The sequence below is a fragment of the Rhinatrema bivittatum genome, chromosome 14 (genome assembly GCF_901001135.1).
Source record: "Rhinatrema bivittatum chromosome 14, aRhiBiv1.1, whole genome shotgun sequence".
Taxonomy (NCBI): domain Eukaryota; kingdom Metazoa; phylum Chordata; class Amphibia; order Gymnophiona; family Rhinatrematidae; genus Rhinatrema; species Rhinatrema bivittatum.
In genome coordinates this window covers 81805152-81827082 of record NC_042628.1, presented here as the reverse complement: position 1 = coordinate 81827082, position 21931 = coordinate 81805152, and the positions used below count along the sequence as shown (strand labels likewise).

The following is a 21931-nucleotide window of genomic DNA, read 5'->3' as shown; positions in this document are numbered from 1 at the left end:
AAATTTAATACCTGGCAAATTCTCTTTTATTTATTTATATGTATATATGAAGATTTTATTTTTAATTTTATTTTCCTGATTTTATTGTTTTAATTATCATGGGTTGTTTTATATTTATATTAAAGTAAATGTTGATTGTATTTTTTAGAGCCCCTGATGTAGCCCTATGGGCGAAACTCGGCCAGAGTCGGGCACTTATTACTATATTAAAAATCTTTCCAAGGCATCAGTCTACTTTTGTTTTCCTCACATCTCTGGCTAGAGAGTAGTCTTTAAATCCTGCTCTGAAATTTTCCCAGTTGCTACTTCATGCCTTGAGGGGCAGAATGTGGTTAGCAGCTGCCATGATTCAGAAATGCTCTTGTGCTTCAGCATCCATAGGAGGACACATATGTAATTCTAAGACAATCAATATCACTGCAAGCCTTACCTTCTGCCCACAGTTCCTGAGCCCACTGCACTAAGGAAACTCTCTACTTCAGATGTAGGGAAGCCATGTAGGTTTAGATACTGCTGACACCATGTTTCATATGTAGAAATAGACAAATGAAAACTGCTAGTGAATTGTTGTCATGCAGGGCCAGCATGTCCCAATAGGTGAACTAGGTGGTCGCTTAGGGCACCAGTCATTAGGGGGTGGCAAAGAGCAGTCATGTGGGGCCGCGAGCAGGGGCCATCCCCTCACGGCTGAGAGAAGCAGACTTGTTGGGCCACGAGCAGTACCTATCCTGCTCACGGCCAAGAAAAGAGGTCAATCAGTGGGCCTTGAGCAGTGCCTATCCTGCTCGTAGCCAAGACAAGAAGAGTCTCGGCGGGCTACGAGATTCGCCTCTTTGTGTGAGGGTGTATGAGTGAGAGGGATTGTGTGTGTACGAGAGAGTAATGATGTTAGTGAGTGAAGGAGGGAGCCTGTGTAAGGGTGCATGTGTGAATAAGGATCTTAAGAGTGTGTAAGAGAGGGGGCCTGTCTGAGTGACTGAGGTCGGGGCCTGGACTGGGGGGAGTGGGGGGGCGGGCACAAGGCAGACTGTTCGCCTAGGGCGCTTAATACCCTTGCACTGGCCCTGGTGCCATGTTATAATGTATTACCAAGCAAGCAATGCACAGAAAACAGTAAGATATAACAATCAGCCACAAAATAACAGGTTCCTTCTCCTTCAGTTTCTCAGCTGGAAACATTATGGGTCAAAAGTTTCCTTCAATTACCTGGGATGTTGTAGTGGGCAGGAAAATTGGTGATTATTTTGACATAGATTATACAACACACTTATTTATAAGCATAGAAGCTTTACTTATAAGTCTGAGAATATGCAATAAAAGCATGCAAGATTAGAGTTTGCATTAAAGAATAAATTTTCAATTTTGGGTTATCTGGCTAGCTCTGAATACGGAGTTATATGGAAAACTTATCCAGCTAATTAAACTCCACCCTGGCAAGCCTCTGGATCACCCCAGATTGCCCCTCACTCATCTGGCCAAATTCTAGCTAGTCAAATAGTTATCCAGTGTAATTTAGCCAGATAAATGGTCACATTTTCATTTAGCTTATAACTTCTTAGGTATCCAGTTAAAAGTAATTAAATATGGACTTCCCAATTTGTAGTGGGGCCCAGTGGAGATCTTATGTGCCAGTTTCCCCTCCCTTATTATCTGAGAGGGGTGCTACTTTCAAAGTCATACTTCTTTCTAAAATTCATGCTGATTGTCCATGGAATTCACACTTTATTGGCTTTTTGGGTTTGAATAAATTTGCTTCATAGATCAATTTTAACCGTTAGAAATAGAGAAGCATAGAAGATCAACAGAAAAGGACCACTTGGAAAGTATTTTTGATGGCACCTGTGTAAGAGTTAGAATTCCAGACACTATGCAAAATAGTTTTTGTGCCTTATTGTGAACCGTTGTGATGGCACCCGCTTAACGACGGTATAGAAAAGATTTTAAATAAAATAAAAATAAATAAACCTAGTCTACCCAATGGTGCCTGCCTACTGTGGTTTCACAGGTCTTATTGAATCAATGTTCTTCTCCTTCCCTTCCCCTGCCAGTTTTCTGGTGCTATTTACTGTCTATTCATGACCTTCTGGCAGATTGGACAATTAGTTTTATTTGTTATGCTTTATAACTTCATTTGCATTTTTAACATTGTGATATCAGTAAAAGGTACTCACCCAACAACAGTGAAAAGGCAGCAGTGTGTTCTTTCCAGATCACTACAGTCATTTCTTCATGAGATTCTGAGCAAAACTGCAGTAGCACCAACATGCAAAAAAAAAACAAACCACAATAAGGGACAAGAAAGAAAGGAAAAAGCAAAAAAAGCCAGAAAATAAAAAGTAAAGAAAAATAATTAAAAATTTAAAAAAAGGAATTAAAATAAAGACAATAAAAGACAATGTAATAAAGGATCCTGGGGAGGGAAATAAAAACTGAAGCCCAAGAGCATTAGCCCAAGCCTGGGAGAAGGAAGCTCCAGGGAATATGCTAAGACCTTAGAACATAAGAACATGCCATTCTGGGTCAGACCAAGGGTCCATCAAGCCCAGCATCCTGTTTCCAAAAGTGGCCGAACCTGGCAATTACCCAAACACTAAGAGGTAGATCTTAAATAAGTACGCGTGCGCGAACAAATGTACGCCGGATTTTATAAGATACGCGCGTAGCCGTGCGTATCTTATAAAATCCGGGGTCGGCACAAGCAAGGCTGCGCAAAATTGGCAGCCTGCGTGCGCCGAGCCGCGCAGCCTGCCTCCGTTCCCTCCAAGGCTGCTCCGAAATCCGAAATTGGAGTGGCCTCGGAGGGAACTTTCCTTCCGCGTCCCCCCACCTTCCCCTCCCTTCCCCTATCTACCCCACCCCCCAGCCCTACCTAAATCCCCCCTACCTTTGTTGTGCAAGTTACGCCTGCTTGAAGCAGGCGTAACGTGCGCTCACCGCCTCGGCATCCCCCGGCACAGGCCGCAGTGCCGGGGGACACGAGACCACCCTCCCGGCCCACCCCCGAACAGTCACCACGCCCCCAGACCCACCCCTGACCCAGACACACCCCGGACATGCCCCCTCCCACCCCTTTTATGAAGCCCCGGGACTTACGCGCGTCCCGGGGCTTTGCGCGCGCCGGCGAGCCATGCAAAATAGGCGCGCGAGTGCCCTGCGTGCATAAATCCAGCAGGATTTATGTGCTCAGGGCTTTTAAAATCTAGCCCTAAGTCTATTCCATATTACTGATGCTAGTAATAGCAGTGGCTATTTTCTAAGTCAACTTAATTAACAGCAGATAACTTATCCAATCCTTTTTTAAACACAGCTACACTAACTGCACTAACCACATCCTCTGGCAACAAATTCCAGAGTTTAATTATGCGCTCAGTGAAAAAGAACTTTCTCTGATTAGTTTCAAATGTGCCACATGCTAATTTCATGGAGTGCCCCCTAGTCTTTCTATTATCCAAAAGAGTAAATAACCGATTCACATCTACCCGTTCTAGACCTCTCATGATTTTAAACACCTCTATCATATCCCCCCTCAGCCGTCTCTTCTCCAAGCTGAAAAGTCCTAACCTCTTTAGTCTTTCCTCATAAGGGAGCTGTTCTGTTCCCTTTATCATTTTGGTCACCCTTCTCTGTACCTTCTCCATCGCAACTATATCTTTCTTGAGATGCGGTGACCAGAATTGTACACAGTATTCAAAGTGCGGTCTCACCATACAGCAATATAGAGGCATTATGACATTTTCCGTTTTATTCACCATTCCCTTCCTAATAATTCCCAATATTCTGTTTGCTTTTTTGACTGCCACAGCACACTGAACCGACGATTTCAATGTGTTATCCACTATGACGCCTAGATCTCTTTCTTGGGTGGTAGCACCTAATATGGAACCTAACATTGTGTATCTACAGCAAGGGTTATTTTTCCCTATATGCATCACCTTGCACTTATCCACATTAAATTTCATCTGCCCTTTGGATGCCCAATTTTCCAGTCTCACAATTCCAGTCCAGCAATTTATTGAAATTGGTATATTTAATACAGCACTTCACTGGTTTGAATCATACATGAAAAGGAGATCATATAGAGTAAAGATTGGGATTTTTTAATCAGATCAGGTGGACCTCAACACTGGTGTACCGCAAGGGTCATCCTTATCTGCTACACTTTTCAACATATATATGTTGCCTCTATGCAAATTACTCTCTGGATTAGGATTAATGTTACGTTTAGGGCAGTGGTCCGGTGTTGTGAACACCACCTTCAGGAGTGACTCCAGGTGGAGAGAGACAGAGACAGCTGGAAGGTCTGTGATGAATGGCTGGGAAGGAATGAGATGCAGGCAGGAGTGAATGGAGCTGGGCGATGGCTGAGATATGGAGCAGAGTACTGGCTGGGAACAAAGTCAATGTTCAGGCAGGGTCAAGGCAGGCGGCAGGCAAACAGAGTCAATGTCCAGGCAGGGTCAAGGTAGGCGGCAGGCAAACAGAGTCAATGTCCATGTAGGGTCACAAGAACCTTATAGCAAGACAGAGAGCCCGAAGGCCACACACACACACACACACACACACGACTAGGCAGAAGGCCCAAAGGCCACACACACACACAGCAAGGCAAGGCAAGGCAGAAGGCCCGAAGGCCACACATCCACAGCAAGGCAAGGCAGAAGGCCCGAAGGCCACACACACACAGCAAGGCAAGGCAAGGCAGAAGGCCCGAAGGCCACACATCCACAGCAAGGCAAGGCAAGGCAGAAGGCCTGAAGGCCACACATCCACAGCAAGGCAAGGCAAGGCAGAAGGCCCGAAGGCCACACACCCACAGCAAGGCAAGGCAGAAGGCCTGAAGGCCACACACACACAGCAAGGCAAGGCAAGGCAGAAGGCCCGAAGGCCACACACATGGCAAGACAAAGCAAGGCAGAAGGCCCGAAGGCCACACACAGCAAGGCAAGGAAGGCTAGAGCAGGGAGCCCAAACGAGCTCGATGCTGAAGCACTGGAATCTAGGGTAGGCAGGGCTATAAAGGAATATCCAGGACATAGAGCAGATGGATTGGGCCAGCCCGGAGAGCCTGCTCTAGAAGGACCCCTGGTGGTGAGGCGGTTGCACAGCAGCCATAGCCGTAACAATTAACCTATTATATATCCTAGGGAATATATATTATATATCCTAGGGAATATATGCATCCTAGGGAATTCCTGATTTTGTAAATTTGTTAATTTTTTATTCTCAGTTTTTTTTTTTTAACACAGTTCCTATCAATTTCTCTCTCCCCTAGCACTTCACTACCTTTCTCCTTCCCGCAACTTCTGCGCTTATTGTCACCTGACCCCCATCCTCTCCTTTTTCCTTCACTGCTCCACCTCCCCCCTCCCTGTTATTTGTAATTTCCTCTTCCTCCTTTACAATGTTGATTGTGAACCGGTATGATATGTCCTATGAATGTCGGTATATTTTAAAAGCATTTAAATAAATAAATAAATAAATAAATATATATATATAGATGATGTCCAAGTTTTGCTTCCTATTACAGGCTCTCTTGAGAACTCTCTCAAATTATGGGACATATACCGTGCCTCTATAAAACAGCTCTTAACCCATATGTGTCTATCTTTAAACCAAGACAAAACAGAAGTACTCCTAATGTGCAATAAAATGGACGATAGGAGAATACTGGACATAAAAAATGTTCAACCTAAGTATACTATAGTCAATGAAGTTAGAACTTTAGGAGTGATTATACATAGCGAGCTGAATCTAAAGAAATGTATTAATACACTGATCAGAGATGGATTTTTTAAACTTAAACACAAAGGATTTTAGAACCATCCTACAAGCACTGATTTTTGTGAAAACAGATTTTTGTAATGCTCTTTTGTTAGGCCTTCTGGTATCTACCATCAGACCTCTCCAACTCCTCCAAATTACAGCTGCATGAATACTAACTAATAGTAGAAAACATGATCATATTACACCAATTCTGAAAAAATTGCACTGGCTACCAATTACATTCCGAATCCAGTTTAAAGTTCTTTCATTAATTCACAAAACGATATTCAATGATAAAATAGAACGATTCAACGCAGCCCTTCACTTCCATACACCGCAGAGGAACTTGCGATCAGCAAACTTAGGTCTGCTAACAATACCATCTCCAAGGCTAGCACATTTAAATACCGTAAGAGAAAGAGCTTTATCCCTAGCAGGACCCAAAATATGGAACTCATTACCATCCGAACTAAGACTAGAGGCGAACCTGCAAACATTTAAAAAGAAGTTGAAAAACTGGCTGTCCGAGAAATAGGGGTCACGATTTGAAACTCCAGGGAGGAAGGCTCAGAACCAATGTCAGGAAGTATTTCTTCACAGAGAGGGTGGTCTGGAGGCCGTGGCCACGCCCCCAGAACGCCCCTGGGTGGAACCACACCTGCGGCCCCGTCCCCGGAACACCCCCCGATGACGCGCCGACCGTGTCACGCCCCCGACACGCCCCCTCAGGAAAGCCCCGGGACTTACGCGCATCCCGGGGCTTGCGCGCAACGCCGAGCCTATGCAAGATAGGCTCGACACACGCAGGGGGTGGAAGGGGCAGCTTTTCGGGGGTTACACGCGTATCTCACATGCATAACCCTTTGAAAATCTGCCCCTTAGTGTAGCTAGGTTTAAAAAAGGTTTGGATATGTTCTTGGAGGAGAGGTCCATTGACTGCTATTGATTGGGTTGACTTGGGGAATAGCCACTTCTATTGCTGGCAGCGGTAGCATGGGATCTACTTAGTGTTTGGGTACTTGCCAGTTACTTGTAGCCTTGATTAGCCACTGTTGGAAACAGGATGCTGGGCTTGATGGACCCTTGCTCTGACCCAGTATGGCAATTTCTTATGTTCTTAAGACCCAGAGACCTCCAGATACTGTACGACAAGACGCTTGACATCCAAGGAGCGCAAAAGGCAAAACTCCTCCACATCCCTGACCTTATCCAGGGATGGCAAGGAGATGGACTGATTCAAATGAAAGGCCAAGACTACCTTGGGCAGGAAGGATGGGCAGTATGCAGCTGTAATACCCTTGGAGTAACCCGAAGGAATGGCTCCTGGCAAGACAATGCCTGCAGCTCAGAAATCCAACGCGCAGAACATATAGCTACCAGAAATACAGCCTTCAAAGTCCACAAGTGTTTTTTTGTGGAACGTGTACTCATAAGGCTATGTTTAGCCAGCCTGCTTCTTTATCATATATTAGTTTGTGTATGGTGCATAAGGTCTTGTATTTTATCCTGTATTCGATGGGTAACCAAGGTAAGTCTGCTAGAGTTTCGGTTATATGGTCCCTCCTCTTTTTTCCCGTCAGTATTCTGGCTGTAGTAGAAGACAGCGCTGAAGTGGACACATATGCACCCTTGCCCACGGCACCATTTCCAGGGTAGCTGCCATCAAACCGAGTACCTGTAGGTAGAACCACACCATTCATCAACTGACGCATTTGAGACATCAATCTCTGGATCCGAACTTCCGGTAGGAAAATTCTGTCCTGTCCGTGTCAAAATGGACCCCTAGATACTCCAACAACTGGGATGGTTGAAGATTGCTCTTGGTCAAGTTCACCATCCAACCGAGCTCCTGCAATAAGGAGATCACCTTGTGTGTCACCAGACGGCTCTCTTCCTGAGACTTGGCTTAAATCAGTCAGTCGTCCAAATACCAGGATTCCTTCTTTTCGCAAGGCCGCTGCTACCACCACTATAATCTTGGAAAATATTCTGGAAGTGTGGTAAGACCAAAAGGCAGCGTCCGAACTGATAATGGCACCCCAACACCGCAAAGCGTAGAAAGCATTGGTATTCCAATTGGATGGCAATATGAAGATAACCCTCTGACAGATCCAAGGAGGTCAGAAATTCCCCTGACTGCACTGCCATTATTATAAAGCATAAGGTTTACATTAAAAAATGAGCCACCTTCAAGTGACGGTTGACCCTCTTGAGATCCAAGATGGATCGAAAGGAGCTCTCCTTCTTGGGCATAACAAAATAAATGGAATATCGCCCCATACTTTCTTGAGATGTGGGCACCAGAACCACAGCCCTCAGTCTGAGGAGCCTTTGAAGCGTGAACTCCACTGCCTCCTTCTTCTGTGGGGAGTGGCAAGGGGACACCATGAACACGTCCCAAGGAATACTGCGAAATTCCAGTGCATTCCCTTCGTGTATCACCTCCAGGACTCACTGGTCTGACGTAATCTCAACCCACCTCTGATAAAAGAGAGAGAGATGTCCCCCTATTTCCTGTTCTGGAAGGTGGGTCGGCAAACTTTCATTGGGAAGTTCGGGAAGTCCACCACCCATGCACGCTTCTGTCTTGGGCTGCCGGGGACTAAAGGACTGAGACCTACCGAAAGGCTGAGTTCGCTGAAAGGCCATCCCTCTGTAGGGACAAAAATGCCTGGACCCCCAGAAACAACATACCAAAAGGGCACTAACTGTTTCTTATCCTCTGGCAATCAAGGCACCGGAGACTCACCCCACTTACTGGCCAGTTTCACGAACTCGCTCCCAAAGAAGAGCGAGCCTTTAAAGAGCATCTTGGTAAGACTGGCTTTGGAAGATGTGTCAGCCGACCAATTTCAGAACCAGAGTTGACACCTGGCAACTATCACTGAAGCCACTCCTCTGGCTGAGGTTAGACCAAATCACAACCTGCGTCTGCTAAAAAGGCAGCAGCAGGCTCCATAACTGCTCTGGTATTCTCTCCAGACTCATCAATTTCCTGAGATAGACGCAGACAAAATCTCACCACTAGGCCGCAACAGGAGGCAATCTGTAAATTCATCGCCACTGCCTCAAAGGTTTGCTTAAGAATAGCCTCAATCCTTCTATCATGTACATCATTCAAGGCTGCACCTCCCTCTACGGGGATAGTCATCCTCTTAGACACGGCGCATACCAGAGCATCCACTTTGAGAAACCACAAACGCTCTCTCACAGCTGGATCCATGGGGTACAGGCCTTCCAATGTCCGAACCCTTTAAAATTTGCCCTTGGGGCATCCCATTCAAGATCAATTCCATTGCTGGTAAAAATCAAGAGGCTTTACATAAGGAAACCAAAATGGGATTCTTCCTCTGCTCTGACATACTATCTGAACCAGGGACACCCAGCTGTTTCAAGGTTTGGGAAATCAGGGCCGCAGTTCATCTCTATGAAAGAACCACAACATGGTTCATTACGGTTCCAGCCCTGAAGGAATTTCCCCATATTCCAGGGAATCCGGAGCAACCTCATCATCAGTGCCATCCAGATTCCTGTCGGGAACACCCGCAGGGAGCAGATACGAGCCCCAGCGCTTAAGCATAGGACTGGAAGAGGTAGGAGCCACCGGCTAAGAGTCCGACTGGACAGAAATGGGGGAAGCGGAGGACTGCGCCTGAAGAAAAAGGTTTGTAAACCTTGAAAACATTCCAGCCAGGAAAAAGCAGCTGCGTCCAGAACAAGCCCATGTTGCAGAGGTAGACCCTTGGCCCGAGGTGGAGTTGGCGCCACCTGTGAGGAAACCCCCACAGGTCCCCACCATCAGGAGGCGGAGTAGACCAGGAAGCGGAGGCTTCACTCCGCCTACCTTTCTTTTTCTGCGACTCCTCCTGCTCCCTGTGGACGTCTGGCTACCGCAGCATCTGCCCGCCATCCTCTCCAGCATACGTGGACCGGCTTGGGCGCTGCCTCCCGCCATGCTCCTCAGGTACCTTAGGGCGCACACGCCGCACGGCCCTCATTCTTATTTCCTCATTGGCGCATTCTTCAGGGGCGTCCCCCTGTGATGTCGTCACGCTGCCGGGAGTTGAGCCGTTGAGTTAGCAAGGGTGATCTTACGGATGGGATTCGCTCTCCGTACCCAGCTACTCTGCCTCCAACTTCTATTTGGACTCTTATTTATTTGTTTATTTTTATATACCGACATTCACACTGAATATCACATCAGTTTACATGATGTATGAGAGATAGTGTGATTATAGGCCACACTATTCTGTATTACAATACATAGAGTAATTTTATCAAGGTGAGGTTTAGATACCTATACATACATATAAATATACATTTTGTGTGCTTATAGGTCACACTATTTTACAGAATAATTACAGTGAGGTACGGTTTTGTTACATATATATATATATATATATATAATAATGAACAAAGAAAGATAGAAGTAAACTATTGTTCATCTTGTCTATTATAGTGAAAGGTTTAAAGGTTAAAAATGTTTTGAGAGCGTTATGTCATTTGGGGTTTCAAAAAGATCGCACCAATATAAAGTGGTCTAACTAATGTAAGCATGATAAAAACAATATAGAGTAAACTAGACTACTGTAAGCGTTATATCATTTGGATAGTCGGTTGATTTTAAAAGATTAATGAGGGCGGGCTGAGGTTTGGTTTGTGGACTTGGTGAGAGAGGTAACGGTGGTGGGGCCGCTTGGCAATAGTGATCATAATATGATCAAATTTGATTTAATGACTGGAAGAGGAACAGTGTGCAAATCCAAGGCTCTCGTGCTAAACTTTCAAAAGGGAAACTTGATAAAATGAGAAAAATTGTTAGAAAAAAACTGAAAGGAGCAGCTACAAAAGTAAAAAATTTTCAAGAGGCGTGGTCATTGTTAAAAAATACCATTCTAGAAGCACAGTCCAGATGTATTCCACACATTAAGAAAGGTGGAAAGAAGGCAAAACGATTACCGGCATGGTTAAAAGGGAAGGTGGAGACGGACATCGGAGATGGACCGCCGTGCAGGCATCCATCTTTGCCGGCAGCTGCCGGAGGCAGCTGCCGGCAAAGATGGATGCCTGCACGGGCGAAAGCGGCCCCTGTGCGTGCAATTGGGCCGCTCAAGACGTGACGTCACATGCCGTGACGCCAAACGTCGTGACGTCACGCCTTGAGCGGCCCAATTGCACGCACAGGGGCCGCTTTCGCCCGTGCAGGCATTCATCTTCGCCGCAGCTGGAGGCAGGGGAGCCGCGGTCCGTCTCCACCGATGTCCGTCTCCGGAGGGGGGCTGCAAGAAGAGTAAGTCGCTTCGTTGCTTTACACTGCCAGTCCTCTCTCCCCTCCTCCCGAAGCAAGGCTGCTTTACGCACCTTGCTTCAGGAGGAGGGGAGAGAGGACTGGCAATCCCGAGCGTAGGAGAACCGTCCACTTCCTGGTACCTGTCATTTCAAATGTCATTTGAAATGACATTTGAAATGACAGATACCAGCATGTCCGTGAAGCGTTAGGCCCGTGCACCCAGGATACTGTATAGCGCTCTATACAGTAAAATGGGTTGCGCGGGCCTAACGCTTCACGGACGCTTCTTGGACGCAGCTTGCATTTGCAAGCTATTTAAATACAGTATCGAGCGGTAGGTGAGCCGGACTGTGCGTGCGGCAACCGTGGGTGCGCCCGGCACTAACGCAGCTCTTCCTACCGCTCCTTACTGTATCGGCCTGATGGAGAGGATTTATTTCTGCTTCCATCTTTTTAAACTTCCCTGGGTAATATCCTGCAATTCCTTTAAAAACAAATCTATGTACCCTGGTACTTTATAAAATTTATATTACAGCTTCCAGAAGAGGAATTGCTGTAAAGTGGCGATCTGGATCTGCCTGCTTGGGAACCTGACTAAATAAATAAATAAACAGACATAATTAAAGGTAAAAGTCTAAAGATCTTGTAATGCAGTCTTCCTATGAATATTGGATGGATAGCAGATGCATAATCTCCCAACCCCTCACAGCAATATTACATTACAAGTGACAGAGCCGATACATTAAATATTGTTTGTGAATGAAACGCCATCTGTGGGGTTAATGTCTCCAGACGGACTAGAACAGCAATCAGCCTCATAAGAGCCAGGATATGCCAGCTACGATTTCTCTCTCTCAGATTTCTTGCTTGTGCTTTTCTTCCCTGTGCTATTTCAGTATTTCATGCTGTGTCCCCATATTTCAGTAAAATATTGATAAAATATATATTGCTAAAAAAAGACCATGTTATCATTTCAAATCTTCCCACCTGTCTGTTACTGTCCAGTGGATCCTTTGCCGATCACTACCAAGGAGGTCAGAAGCCATCGCATGATCTGAGTTGGAGAGAAGCCTGGGAGCTCGGCACCTGTGGCCTCCTGTGCATCACGTCCGAGTACTGCAGTTTTCAGGTGCAGGGTCTGCTATGATCCCGGTGCGCTGCTTTGGGATAGAACTACGTCTCTGGCTGTCCCAGGGAATCTTGGCTTCCTAGGCTAAGATCCTCCTCTCAGAGGGCAGGCTCAGCGTTTCGGGATCTTCTCTTTCCTCCTAAAACCGCTCAAACTATGCCCAAACTCACTAACCCTCAATCCTGTCTGTCACCTTGGGCCTGTTTGGGAATACAAAGTTAAATAAAAATAGAAATAAACAAATCATGTCCCAGCAGGGTTAGAGAAACTGGAAGTAGCAAAGCAGTAAATAATAAAAGGAACTAGAATGTGTGAAATGATCAGCGGAGGCAGGAAGGAAGCCCTGAGGTGCTAAGAGTGTTTACCTTCCTTATTGTCAGCAGGGACATGCAGTCATTTGCTCTGAATATTGACCACAAAGGGAGACAGAGTTGGCCAATGGGAGAGGCAAGTAGTTGGTGAAGCTGGGACTCCCCAAAGTCCACTGTAACTGAAAATGGGAGTCACTTAGCTTAGGGGGTCTTGAATAGGGTGCTTGTAACTCATTTCATGATGGGAACTGGGCTTCTGATGTCATTGCAGGAATGCAGCTCCATATGTGGAGGTTATGCGCTTACTGCAGGTAGAAGTATTGTGATGTCATGACAGGTACATGCATCCATACATGGAGACGGTCGCTGCAGGCGTGTGCTTTATATAGGGAACTCTTATTTATTTTATTTTATTTGCATTTCTTATATACCGGCATTCGCGATGGGAGTCGCATCATGCCGGTTTACAATTAACAGGGTGTGACAAAAGAAGAAATACTTAGAACATTAACATGTGATAGAAGAGGAAATAGCAGTTACAATAAAACAGGGACATAATGCAACTTGGAATGTAAAGAAAGCGATAGAGAAAATTAACAATGAGGTAAAAGAAAATTAACAATGAGGTAAAAGAAACAATGCAACTCCTCTTAGAGGAGTTGCATGCATAAAATTCATTTACAAAGTCATGTTGCTACTTCTACGGGATCCCAATAAACTCTCACAAAGAAGGAATCCTGACTCCAAAATCCCAGCCTCCTAAGGCGAGTGATCCTAGGTTCATTCCTAGTAGACCTCCTTTAAATTCATAATGCTGGAGGAGCTGTCATCAGAGAATTACATAAAAATCAGAACATTTTCCTGTGGTTTAACAGCCAAATTAAACAGCAAACAATCCCCCTCATTTATCAAAATGCGCCAAGGTGTTTTTGCATGCGTTAAGGGCTTATTGCATGTGATAGCACCATATCGTATGCTGCGATGCAAATCTGAAAAAGAGGAGGAGTTAGGGGTGGGAGTGCTGGTTTTGGTAGTTTGAAGCTAAGGGAGAGGCCATGATGCCCTCATACTAGATAGGTATTTATATCTCTGTGGGAGGCCCACCTATTCACTCGTGGTGAGGTTTAGGTATTAGTGTAGGGAGATAGGGGCCACTTTGACATTCAATGTGAGACATACGAACAGAACAGTGCTCTCTTGTGTAGATTTGATGACCTACGGAGAGAGGAAACTCACCCAAAGATGAGATTGGTGCAATGTTCTCTCAAACTAGCTTGATGGACTCTCTACCTGGGTAACATCAAGCTAGGTTGAGAGAACATTGCACCAATCTCATCTTTGGGTGAGTTTCCTCACTCCAAGGGTCATCAAATCTTCTCAAGAGAGCACTGTTCTGTTCGTACGTCTCACTTTGAATGTCAAAGTTGCCCCTAACCCCTACACTAATACCTAAACATAACCTCGAGTTACTAGATGGGCCTCCCACAGAGATATAAATAACTATCTAGGGTGATGGCATTATGGCCTCTCTCTCTCTCTCATATTGTATGTAGGACATACCACATTCTGGAACTTATCTCAAAGTGCAAAAAGGTTATCCCAGTTTGCGGTAACTTAGCTCTTCGCACAGGTATTAGAGCAAATTGCAATAAACTCCCTGTTACCATAAAACACACCCCTTTTCCCATCACATGTGATATTTACCGCATTTTGATAAATCCAGGCCAATGTTTGGATTTCTTTGCTAATAGGAGAATAAGGGTTCCTTGTTCTTCTATTCTTTAAAATAGAAATTGGGTATAGTGAGCAGTGAAAACAGCATACAAAGATGAGATGTGTTTGCTTTTCTCAGACGCTGCGGTCACCTGCTAATGCTTATCCCAGTATTTGATGACATCAGCAGCAGGAAAATCACTTCCTGGCCTTAATGTATGTCCCTTTGCTTCTGTAGTAAAATAATAAAAAGTTACTTACTTGGTAAACAGTGCAGATGTAATTTAGAACTCATGAACAAACTAAAGGCTCCATTAGTACACAGGGACTTCATCACAGAGTTGCGTTGCCAACTGGCACCATCTCAAAAGGAGCTGCATAATCCAATCCTGACTTTCCCCACTCGAGAGAGGCTGTGTGCAGATCAAGCTCTTGCTGCAGAGAATAAAAACCTTTAAGGTGAATTTTAAAAGCCCAGCGCACACACAATTAGGGGATGTGCGAAGAAGTGGCCTCATTTATGCACATAAATGCCGCAGCATGCACATCTCAAAAATATCTAAAAAGGTGGGGGGCGTAGGACTGGTCTGGGTGAGGCATTGGGAATTTGGGTCCTGGCCATGAGATATGCACGCCAAGTCCCCTGCCATGCAATTCTACTTCTGCTATGGATGATATGTAAGTCATAAATAAAAGGAGCAAGCCATTTCTAAGAGGTTTAAAGGATCTGGGGTAACTGAGGAGAGTGTGGGGACTGGAGGACCTAGCTATTAACTGGCCCAACTGGTATTTTTATTTATTGGATATTATATTCAGCTGTTTAAAAATATTTATTATTTTTTATTAGTATGGTTTAATTATTAATATTTCATGATTTTATTGTTTGATGTTTTCTGAGGAATGGTGATGGTTCTGTTTTTTCATTGATGCACTACATAGAGGGGTCAGTATTTAAAAGCTAGCTGAATATCCCTGTAGAAATCGCCACTTAGATGGATAACTCTTATCCGTCTAAGGCTGAACATTGCTACTTAGCTGGATAACTTATGCACTCATTGCCCAACCATAACTTATATGGCTAACTAGTGGCTGCTGAATATGACCAGATAATCTCATCCTTTCCCATCCCTCACATCAGTTACTGATAAAATAAAGCACTGCCTGTTACGAGCGCGCGCGGGCGCGGTCGCCGTAAGCGGGTAGTGAGCCCTTGGGCCACGGCGAAAGCTAGGGAGGAGCCCCAGCCACACCGTGGGAGGTGAGCCGAGCAGGCATGGTGAGCCAGGCAGGCAGGAACAGAAGCAGGGAGTCCGACCCTCAGCCGGACCTGCACGCCCATGGTAGCCAACACTAGGAAGTTGACTAATGAACGGTCCTCCGACTGTTCCCGGCCCTTTCGGACCTGCCGTAGGGAACGGCAATGGGCAGCAGGCTGGACAGAGGCGAGGGCAGACAGAGTCCTTAAACAGAAGACATCAGACGGGGCAGAAGCAGGCTGAAGCAAGACGGAGACATCAGGACAAGGGCTGAAGTGAGACACAGGAAAGATCCAGGCGAGCAGGAACTCCGATGCTGGGATACTCATATCCGAAGCCCCTTCGGCTGGCAGAAGCTCAAGAGCCCGTGGGACGAATCCCTCCTGTTGGCCACTCCAGGGCCCAACAGGACAGAAGGCTCAGGAACCAGACGAGGACGTAGGTCAAGGCAGAGACAGGAAGACATCCGGGCAAGGGCTGAAGCAGACACTGTAGACAAGGCTGGACGGAAACATGGCACTGTCCATCAGGGCGCCCTACTCAGCCCACCCGTGGGACTGAGTCACGGACCACCCTGTCCCAGACGCGCCCTACACAGCCCAGGAAGGCTGGTCGCGGACCACGCTGAGAAGGAGGGTGCAGGGAAACTCCAGGCGAACAGGAACTCCGATGCTGGGATACTCACATCCGAAGTCCTTACGGCTGGCAGGCACAGGAACAAACATCTAGGCAGAGACACTGGACAGGGATCCATCAAAGCATATGTGATCACGGAAGACCTGGATCAGCAAGGATACAGACAACTGTAGGACCTGATCCGAAAGCCCTTTGCAAGTGAACAGAAAGTCCTTAAATACTGGAGGTAGAAGGCAACTCCCTGGGAGGAGCTTGCCAGGACCGCCCACCGCTGGTCCTATAAGTCAGGTGGAGAGCTGCGGGCCAGCCCCTAGGAGAAGGGCGTCGCCAGACAGGAAGTCCAAACGCTGGCAAGCAAGCCACAGGCACAGCTAGGCCTCTCAGGCCCTGGAGCAAGTCCCGGATGGAACACAGGCCCTGGAGCTGTGTCTGCTAGGCCTCCAGTCCTGTAGTGCTGTCTCTCTTGGGCCTCCAGCCCTGTGCCTTTGAGTCTCCTGGGCCTCCAGCCCTGCTGCTACTCCTGAGCCCTGCTGCTGCCTGCTGGTTCCAGCTCCTGCTGCTTCCTGCTTCCGGCCTCCTGCTTGCTTTTTCGGCCACGTGTGTCCTAGTGGCCTCTTGTTTTGTCACCCCTCCTACCTTCCCTTCCTTTGTCCCATGCTGGTAGTCTCCGGCGCCCTCGCAAGGGGGCGCTGGGGTGCTATGGATTCTCCTTCCCTTTCTTTAGTTGTCTGTTTCTCCCTGTTTCTTTAGGGGGCGGGGCGGCCAGAGGCCATCCCCGCCTCCTCCCCACCCACAATAGATGGCAAGCAAGCCACAGGCACAGCTAGGCCTCTCAGGCCCTGGAGCAAGTCCCGGATGGAACACAGGCGAGGCCCAGGCTTCAGAGCGGCCTCCGGAGGAAGGTAAGAGACCTCCTGTAGCGCAGCAACAGGGGGGATCGCAACACTGCCTCCCACAGCCTGACATCATCATTAAAGGCCGGCTCAGTGTGCACGGGTTAGCAGGCCAGAAGAGACATTTTAGGCTGGGCCTTTATTGATTATGTCAAAGGCCGGCTCAGTGTGCACGGGTTAGCAGGCCAGAAGAGACATTTTAGGCTGGGCCTTTATTGATGATGTCAAAGGCCGGCTCAGTGTGGATGGGTTAGCAGGCCAGAAAGAGACATTTTAGGCCGGGCCTTTATTGATGATGTCAAAGGCCGGCTCAGTGTGCACGGGTTAGCAGGCCAGAAGAGACATTTTAGGCTGGGCCTTTATTGATGATGTCAAAGGCTGGCTCAGTGTGCACGGGTTAGCAGGCCAGAAGAGACATTTTAGGCTGGGCCTTTATTGATGATGTCAAAGGACGGCTCAGTGTGGATGGGTTAGCAGGCCAGAAGAGACATTTTAGGCTGTGCCTTTATTGATGATGTCAAAGGCTGGCTCAGTGTGCACGGGTTAGCAGGCCAGAAGAGACATTTTAGGCTGGGCCTTTATTGATGATGTCAAAGGCCGGCTCAGTGTGCAAGGGTTAGCAGGCCAGAAGAGACATTTTAGGCCGGCTCAGTGTGCACGGGTCAGCAGGCCAGAAGAGACATTTTAGGCTGGGCCTTTATTGATGATGTCAAAGGCTGGCTCAGTGTGCACGGGTTAGCAGGCCAGAAGAGACATTTTAGGCCAGGCCTTTATTGATGATGTCAAAGGCCGGCTCAGTGTGCACGGGTTAGCAGGCCAGAAGAGACATTTTAGGCTGGGCCTTTATTGATGATGTCAAAGGCCGGCTCAGTGTGCAGGGGTCAGCAGGCCAGAAGAGACATTTTAGGCTGGGCCTTTATTGATGTCAAAGGCCGGCTCAGTGTGCACGGGTTAGCAGGCCAGAAAGAGACATTTTAGGCCGGGCCTTTATTGATGATGTCAAAGGCCGGCTCAGTGTGCAGGGGTCAGCAGGCCAGAAGAGACATTTTAGGCCGGGCCTTTATTGATGATGTCAAAGGCCGGCTCAGTGTGCACGGGTTAGCAGGCCAGAAGAGACATTTTAGGCAGTCACCCTATGCCCCTGTATGTAAGGGATTGTTTTGATCCCATTACCTACATTAAAAATAATATAAACATCAGGACAATGGGGGAGAAACAGCAGCAAACAGGCTCCAGTAAAGCTGGTGGGAAATAAATGTGCCCGCTGAAAACAAATCATCGGAGACTTTCTAGCTGACACCCATAAAGCTGCAGCTGCCCCTCCAGCACATCCTATACTGCACCCCGTCAAAGTGAAGTATCTACTCCAGGGGCAGCTCTGCTGCTGCTGGGCACTATCCCTCGCTGGGGCATGGCCAGCCACATCAAACAGCATTCCTGCCTCAGTCCCATCCACTATGGCTGGCAAGAACCCCTTCCACCTCAGAGATGGCTGCATTGCCAGCCAGTGAAGGAAACAGTACAACTGCTGCTGCTGCTGCTGTAACACCTCAAACCACCACAAATGAAATGCTATGCAGAGCAAGTATCAAGTGCATCACATGGTGGCCCTGCCAGGACACAGGGAGGGTGAGCACAACTGCCAGGTTTGGGCCATAGGCCACCCCACCCAATAGGATATGCCTATCATTTCCAAGGGCTAACCCGGAGTCATGAGGTCGTCGAGGACGACATTATGGCACTAGCTGATGTGATGGATCCTACAGCCATTGCATTTCATGAGATCCTGTTTATTTCTTATTGTATTGCTATAAGAACATAAGAAATTGCCATGCTGGGTCAGACCAAGGGTCCATCAAGCCCAGCATCCTGTTTCCAACAGAGGCCAAAACCAGGCCACAAGAACCTGGCAATTACCCAAACACTAAGAAGATCCCATGCTACTGATGCAATTAATAGCAGTGGCTATTCCCTAAATAAAATTGATTAATAGCCATTAATGGACTTCTCCTCCAAGAACTTATCCAAACCTTTTTTGAACCCAGCTACACTAACTGCACTAACCACATCCTCTGGCAACAAATTCCAGAGCTTTATTGTGCCTTGAGTGAAAAAGAATTTTCTCTGATTAGTCTTAAATGTGCTACTTGCTAACTTCATGGAATGCCTCCTAGTCCTTCTATTATTCGAAAGTGAAAAGAACCGAGTCACATCTACTCGTTCAAGACCTCTCATGATCTTAAAGACCTCTATCATATCCCCCTCAGCCGTCTCTTCTCCAAGCTGAACAGCCCTAATCTCTTCAGCCTTTCCTCATAGGGAAGCTGTTGCATCCCCTTTATCATTTTGGTTGCCCTTCTCTGTACCTTCTCCATCGCAATTATATCTTTTTTGAGATGCGGTGACCAGAATTGTACACAGTATTCAAGGTGCGGTCTCTCCATGGAGCGATACAGAGGCATTATGACATTTTCCGTTCTATTAACCATTCCCTTCCTAATAATTCTTAACATTCTATTTGCTTTTTTGATGGCTGCAGCACACTGAGCCGACGATTTTAAAGTATTATCCACTATGATGCCTAGATCTTTTTCCTGGGTGGTAGCTCCTAATATGGAACCTAACATCGTGTAACTACAGCAAGGGTTATTTTTCCCTATACGCAACACCTTACACTTGTCCACATTAAATTTCATCTGCCATTTAGATGCCCAATCTTCAGTCTGGATGTCCCTTCCATTTTATCTGCCCTCAAATTACTGTTTTGGTTACGGTCAATCTGTAAGAGCTCAGAACACAGGTTGCAGGCAATGCCCTGTTCACCTCCAGGCAAACTGCATTTTCCTTCATCACATGCTGAGCTCATATGTTTTGTGTTGCATTGGAGGTGGACCCTTGGTCCAAGGTGGGGCTGACACAACCCGTAGGTGAGGATCTATGGGTCCCCACCGTCGGCAGGTGGAGTGGGCTGAAGGTAGAGGCCGCTGAAGCTTCACCTATACCAGCCCTCATTCCTTGCGGGTTGAGTCTTTGGGTGCCGGGGCTGGCAGGACTTAGGTGGGCATCGAGGTAGGCTAGTGAGAGAAGTTGGTTCATAGAAACATAGAAACATAGAAATGACGGCAGAAGAAGACCAAATGGCCCATCCAGTCTGCCCAGCAAGCTTCACACATTTTTTCTCTCATACTTATCTGTTTCTCTTAGCTCTTGGTTCTATTTCCCTTCCACCCCCACCTTTAATGTAGAGAGCAGTGATGGAGCTGTATCCAAGTGAAATATCTAGCTTGATTAGTTAGGGGTAGAAGCCACCGCAATAAGCAAGCTGCACCCATGCTTATTTGTTTTACCCAGACTATGTTATACAGCCCTTATTGGTTGTTTTTCCTTCTCCCCTGCCGTTGAAGCAGGGAGCTATGCTGGATATGCGTGAAGTATAAGTCTTCTCCCATGCCGTTGAAGCAGAGAGCCATGCTGGATGTGCATCGAAAGTGAAGTATCAGGCACATTTGGTTTGGGGTAGTAACCGCCGTAACAAGCCAGCTACTCCCCGCTTTGTGAGTGCGAACTCTCTTTTCTTCTCCCTTGCCGTTGAAGCAGAGAGCTCTGCTGGATGTGTGAAGTATCAGTTTTTCTTCTCCCCTGCCGTTGAATCAGAGAACTATGCTGTATATGCATTGAAAGTGAAGTATCAGGCTTATTTGATTTGGGGTAGTAACCGCCGTAACAAGCCAGCTACTCCCCTCTTTGTGAGTGTGAATCCTTTTTTCCACATTTCCTCTTGCTGTTGAAGCTTAGAGCGATGTTGGAGTCACAGTAAGCCTGTGTATGTTTATTTAATAAGGGTATTGACTCCAGGCAGTAGCCATCATTCTGGCGAGTCACCCACTCTTCATTGGCAGCCTCTTGACTTTATGGATCCACAGTGTTTATCCCACGCCCCTTTGAAGTCCTTCACAATTCTGGTCTTCACCACATCCTCCGGAAGGGCATTCCAGGCATCCACCACCCTCTCCGTGAAGAAATACTTCCTGACATTGGTTCTGAATCTTCCTCCCTGGAGCTTCAAATCGTGACCCCTGGTTCTGCTGATTTTTTTCCTTCGGAAAAGGTTTGACGTTGTCTTTTGATCATTAACACCTTTCAAGTATCTGAAAGTCTGTATCATATCACCTCTGCTCCTCCTTTCCTCCAGGGTGTACATATTTAGATTCTTCAATCTCTCCTCGTACGTCATCCGATGAAGATCCTCCACCTTCCTGGTTGCCCTTCTCTGTACCGCCTCCATCTTGTCTTTGTCTTTTTGAAGGTACGGTCTCCAGAACTGAACACAGTACTCCAGGTGAGGCCTCACCAAGGACCTGTACAAGGGAATAATCACTTCCCTTTTCTTACTCGATATTCCTCTCTCTATGCAGCCCAGCATTCTTCTGGCTTTAGCTATCGCCTTGTCGCATTGTTTCGCCGACTTCAGATCATTAGACACCATCACCCCAAGGTCCCTCTCCTGCTCCGTGCACATCAGCCTTTCCCCCCCCATCGAATACAGTTCATTCGGATTTCCACTCCCCATATGCATGACTTTGCACTTCTTGGCATTGAATCTCAGCTGCCATATCTTCGACCACTCTTCCAGTTTCCTTAGATCCCGTCTCATTCTCTCCACTCCTTCCGGCGTGTCCACTCTGTTGCAGATCTTAGTGTCATCCGCAAAAAGACAAACCTTACCTTCTATCTCGTCTGCAATGTCGCTCACAAAGATATTGAACAGGACCGGTCCCAACACCGATCCTTGCGGTACACCACTTAAAACCGCTCTCTCTTCAGAGAAGGTTCCATTTACCATCACACATTGTCTTCTGTCCGTCAACCAATTTGCAATCCAGGTCACCACCTCTGCACTCACTCCCAGGCTTCTCGTTTTATTCACCAGTCTCCTGTGC

The 21931-nt window shown here is 46.9% G+C and overlaps 1 protein-coding gene across 2 annotated transcripts in view; it reads right to left on the bottom strand.

Moving 5' to 3' along the window:
- Nucleotides 1-12447, bottom strand: part of LOC115075917 (alpha-tectorin-like) — a 160805-nt gene extending 148358 nt beyond the window's left edge. For both annotated transcript variants that reach the window (XM_029576867.1, XM_029576868.1), the window contains exons 1-2: nt 12041-12447; nt 2172-2247 (exon numbers count right to left, since the gene is read on the bottom strand). In XM_029576867.1, coding sequence (XP_029432727.1) covers nt 2172-2223 — 52 coding nt within the window. In that variant the 5' untranslated portion in view covers nt 2224-2247; nt 12041-12447. The remainder of the gene's footprint in view (nt 1-2171; nt 2248-12040) is intronic.
- Nucleotides 12448-21931: the final 9484 nt, after the last annotated feature.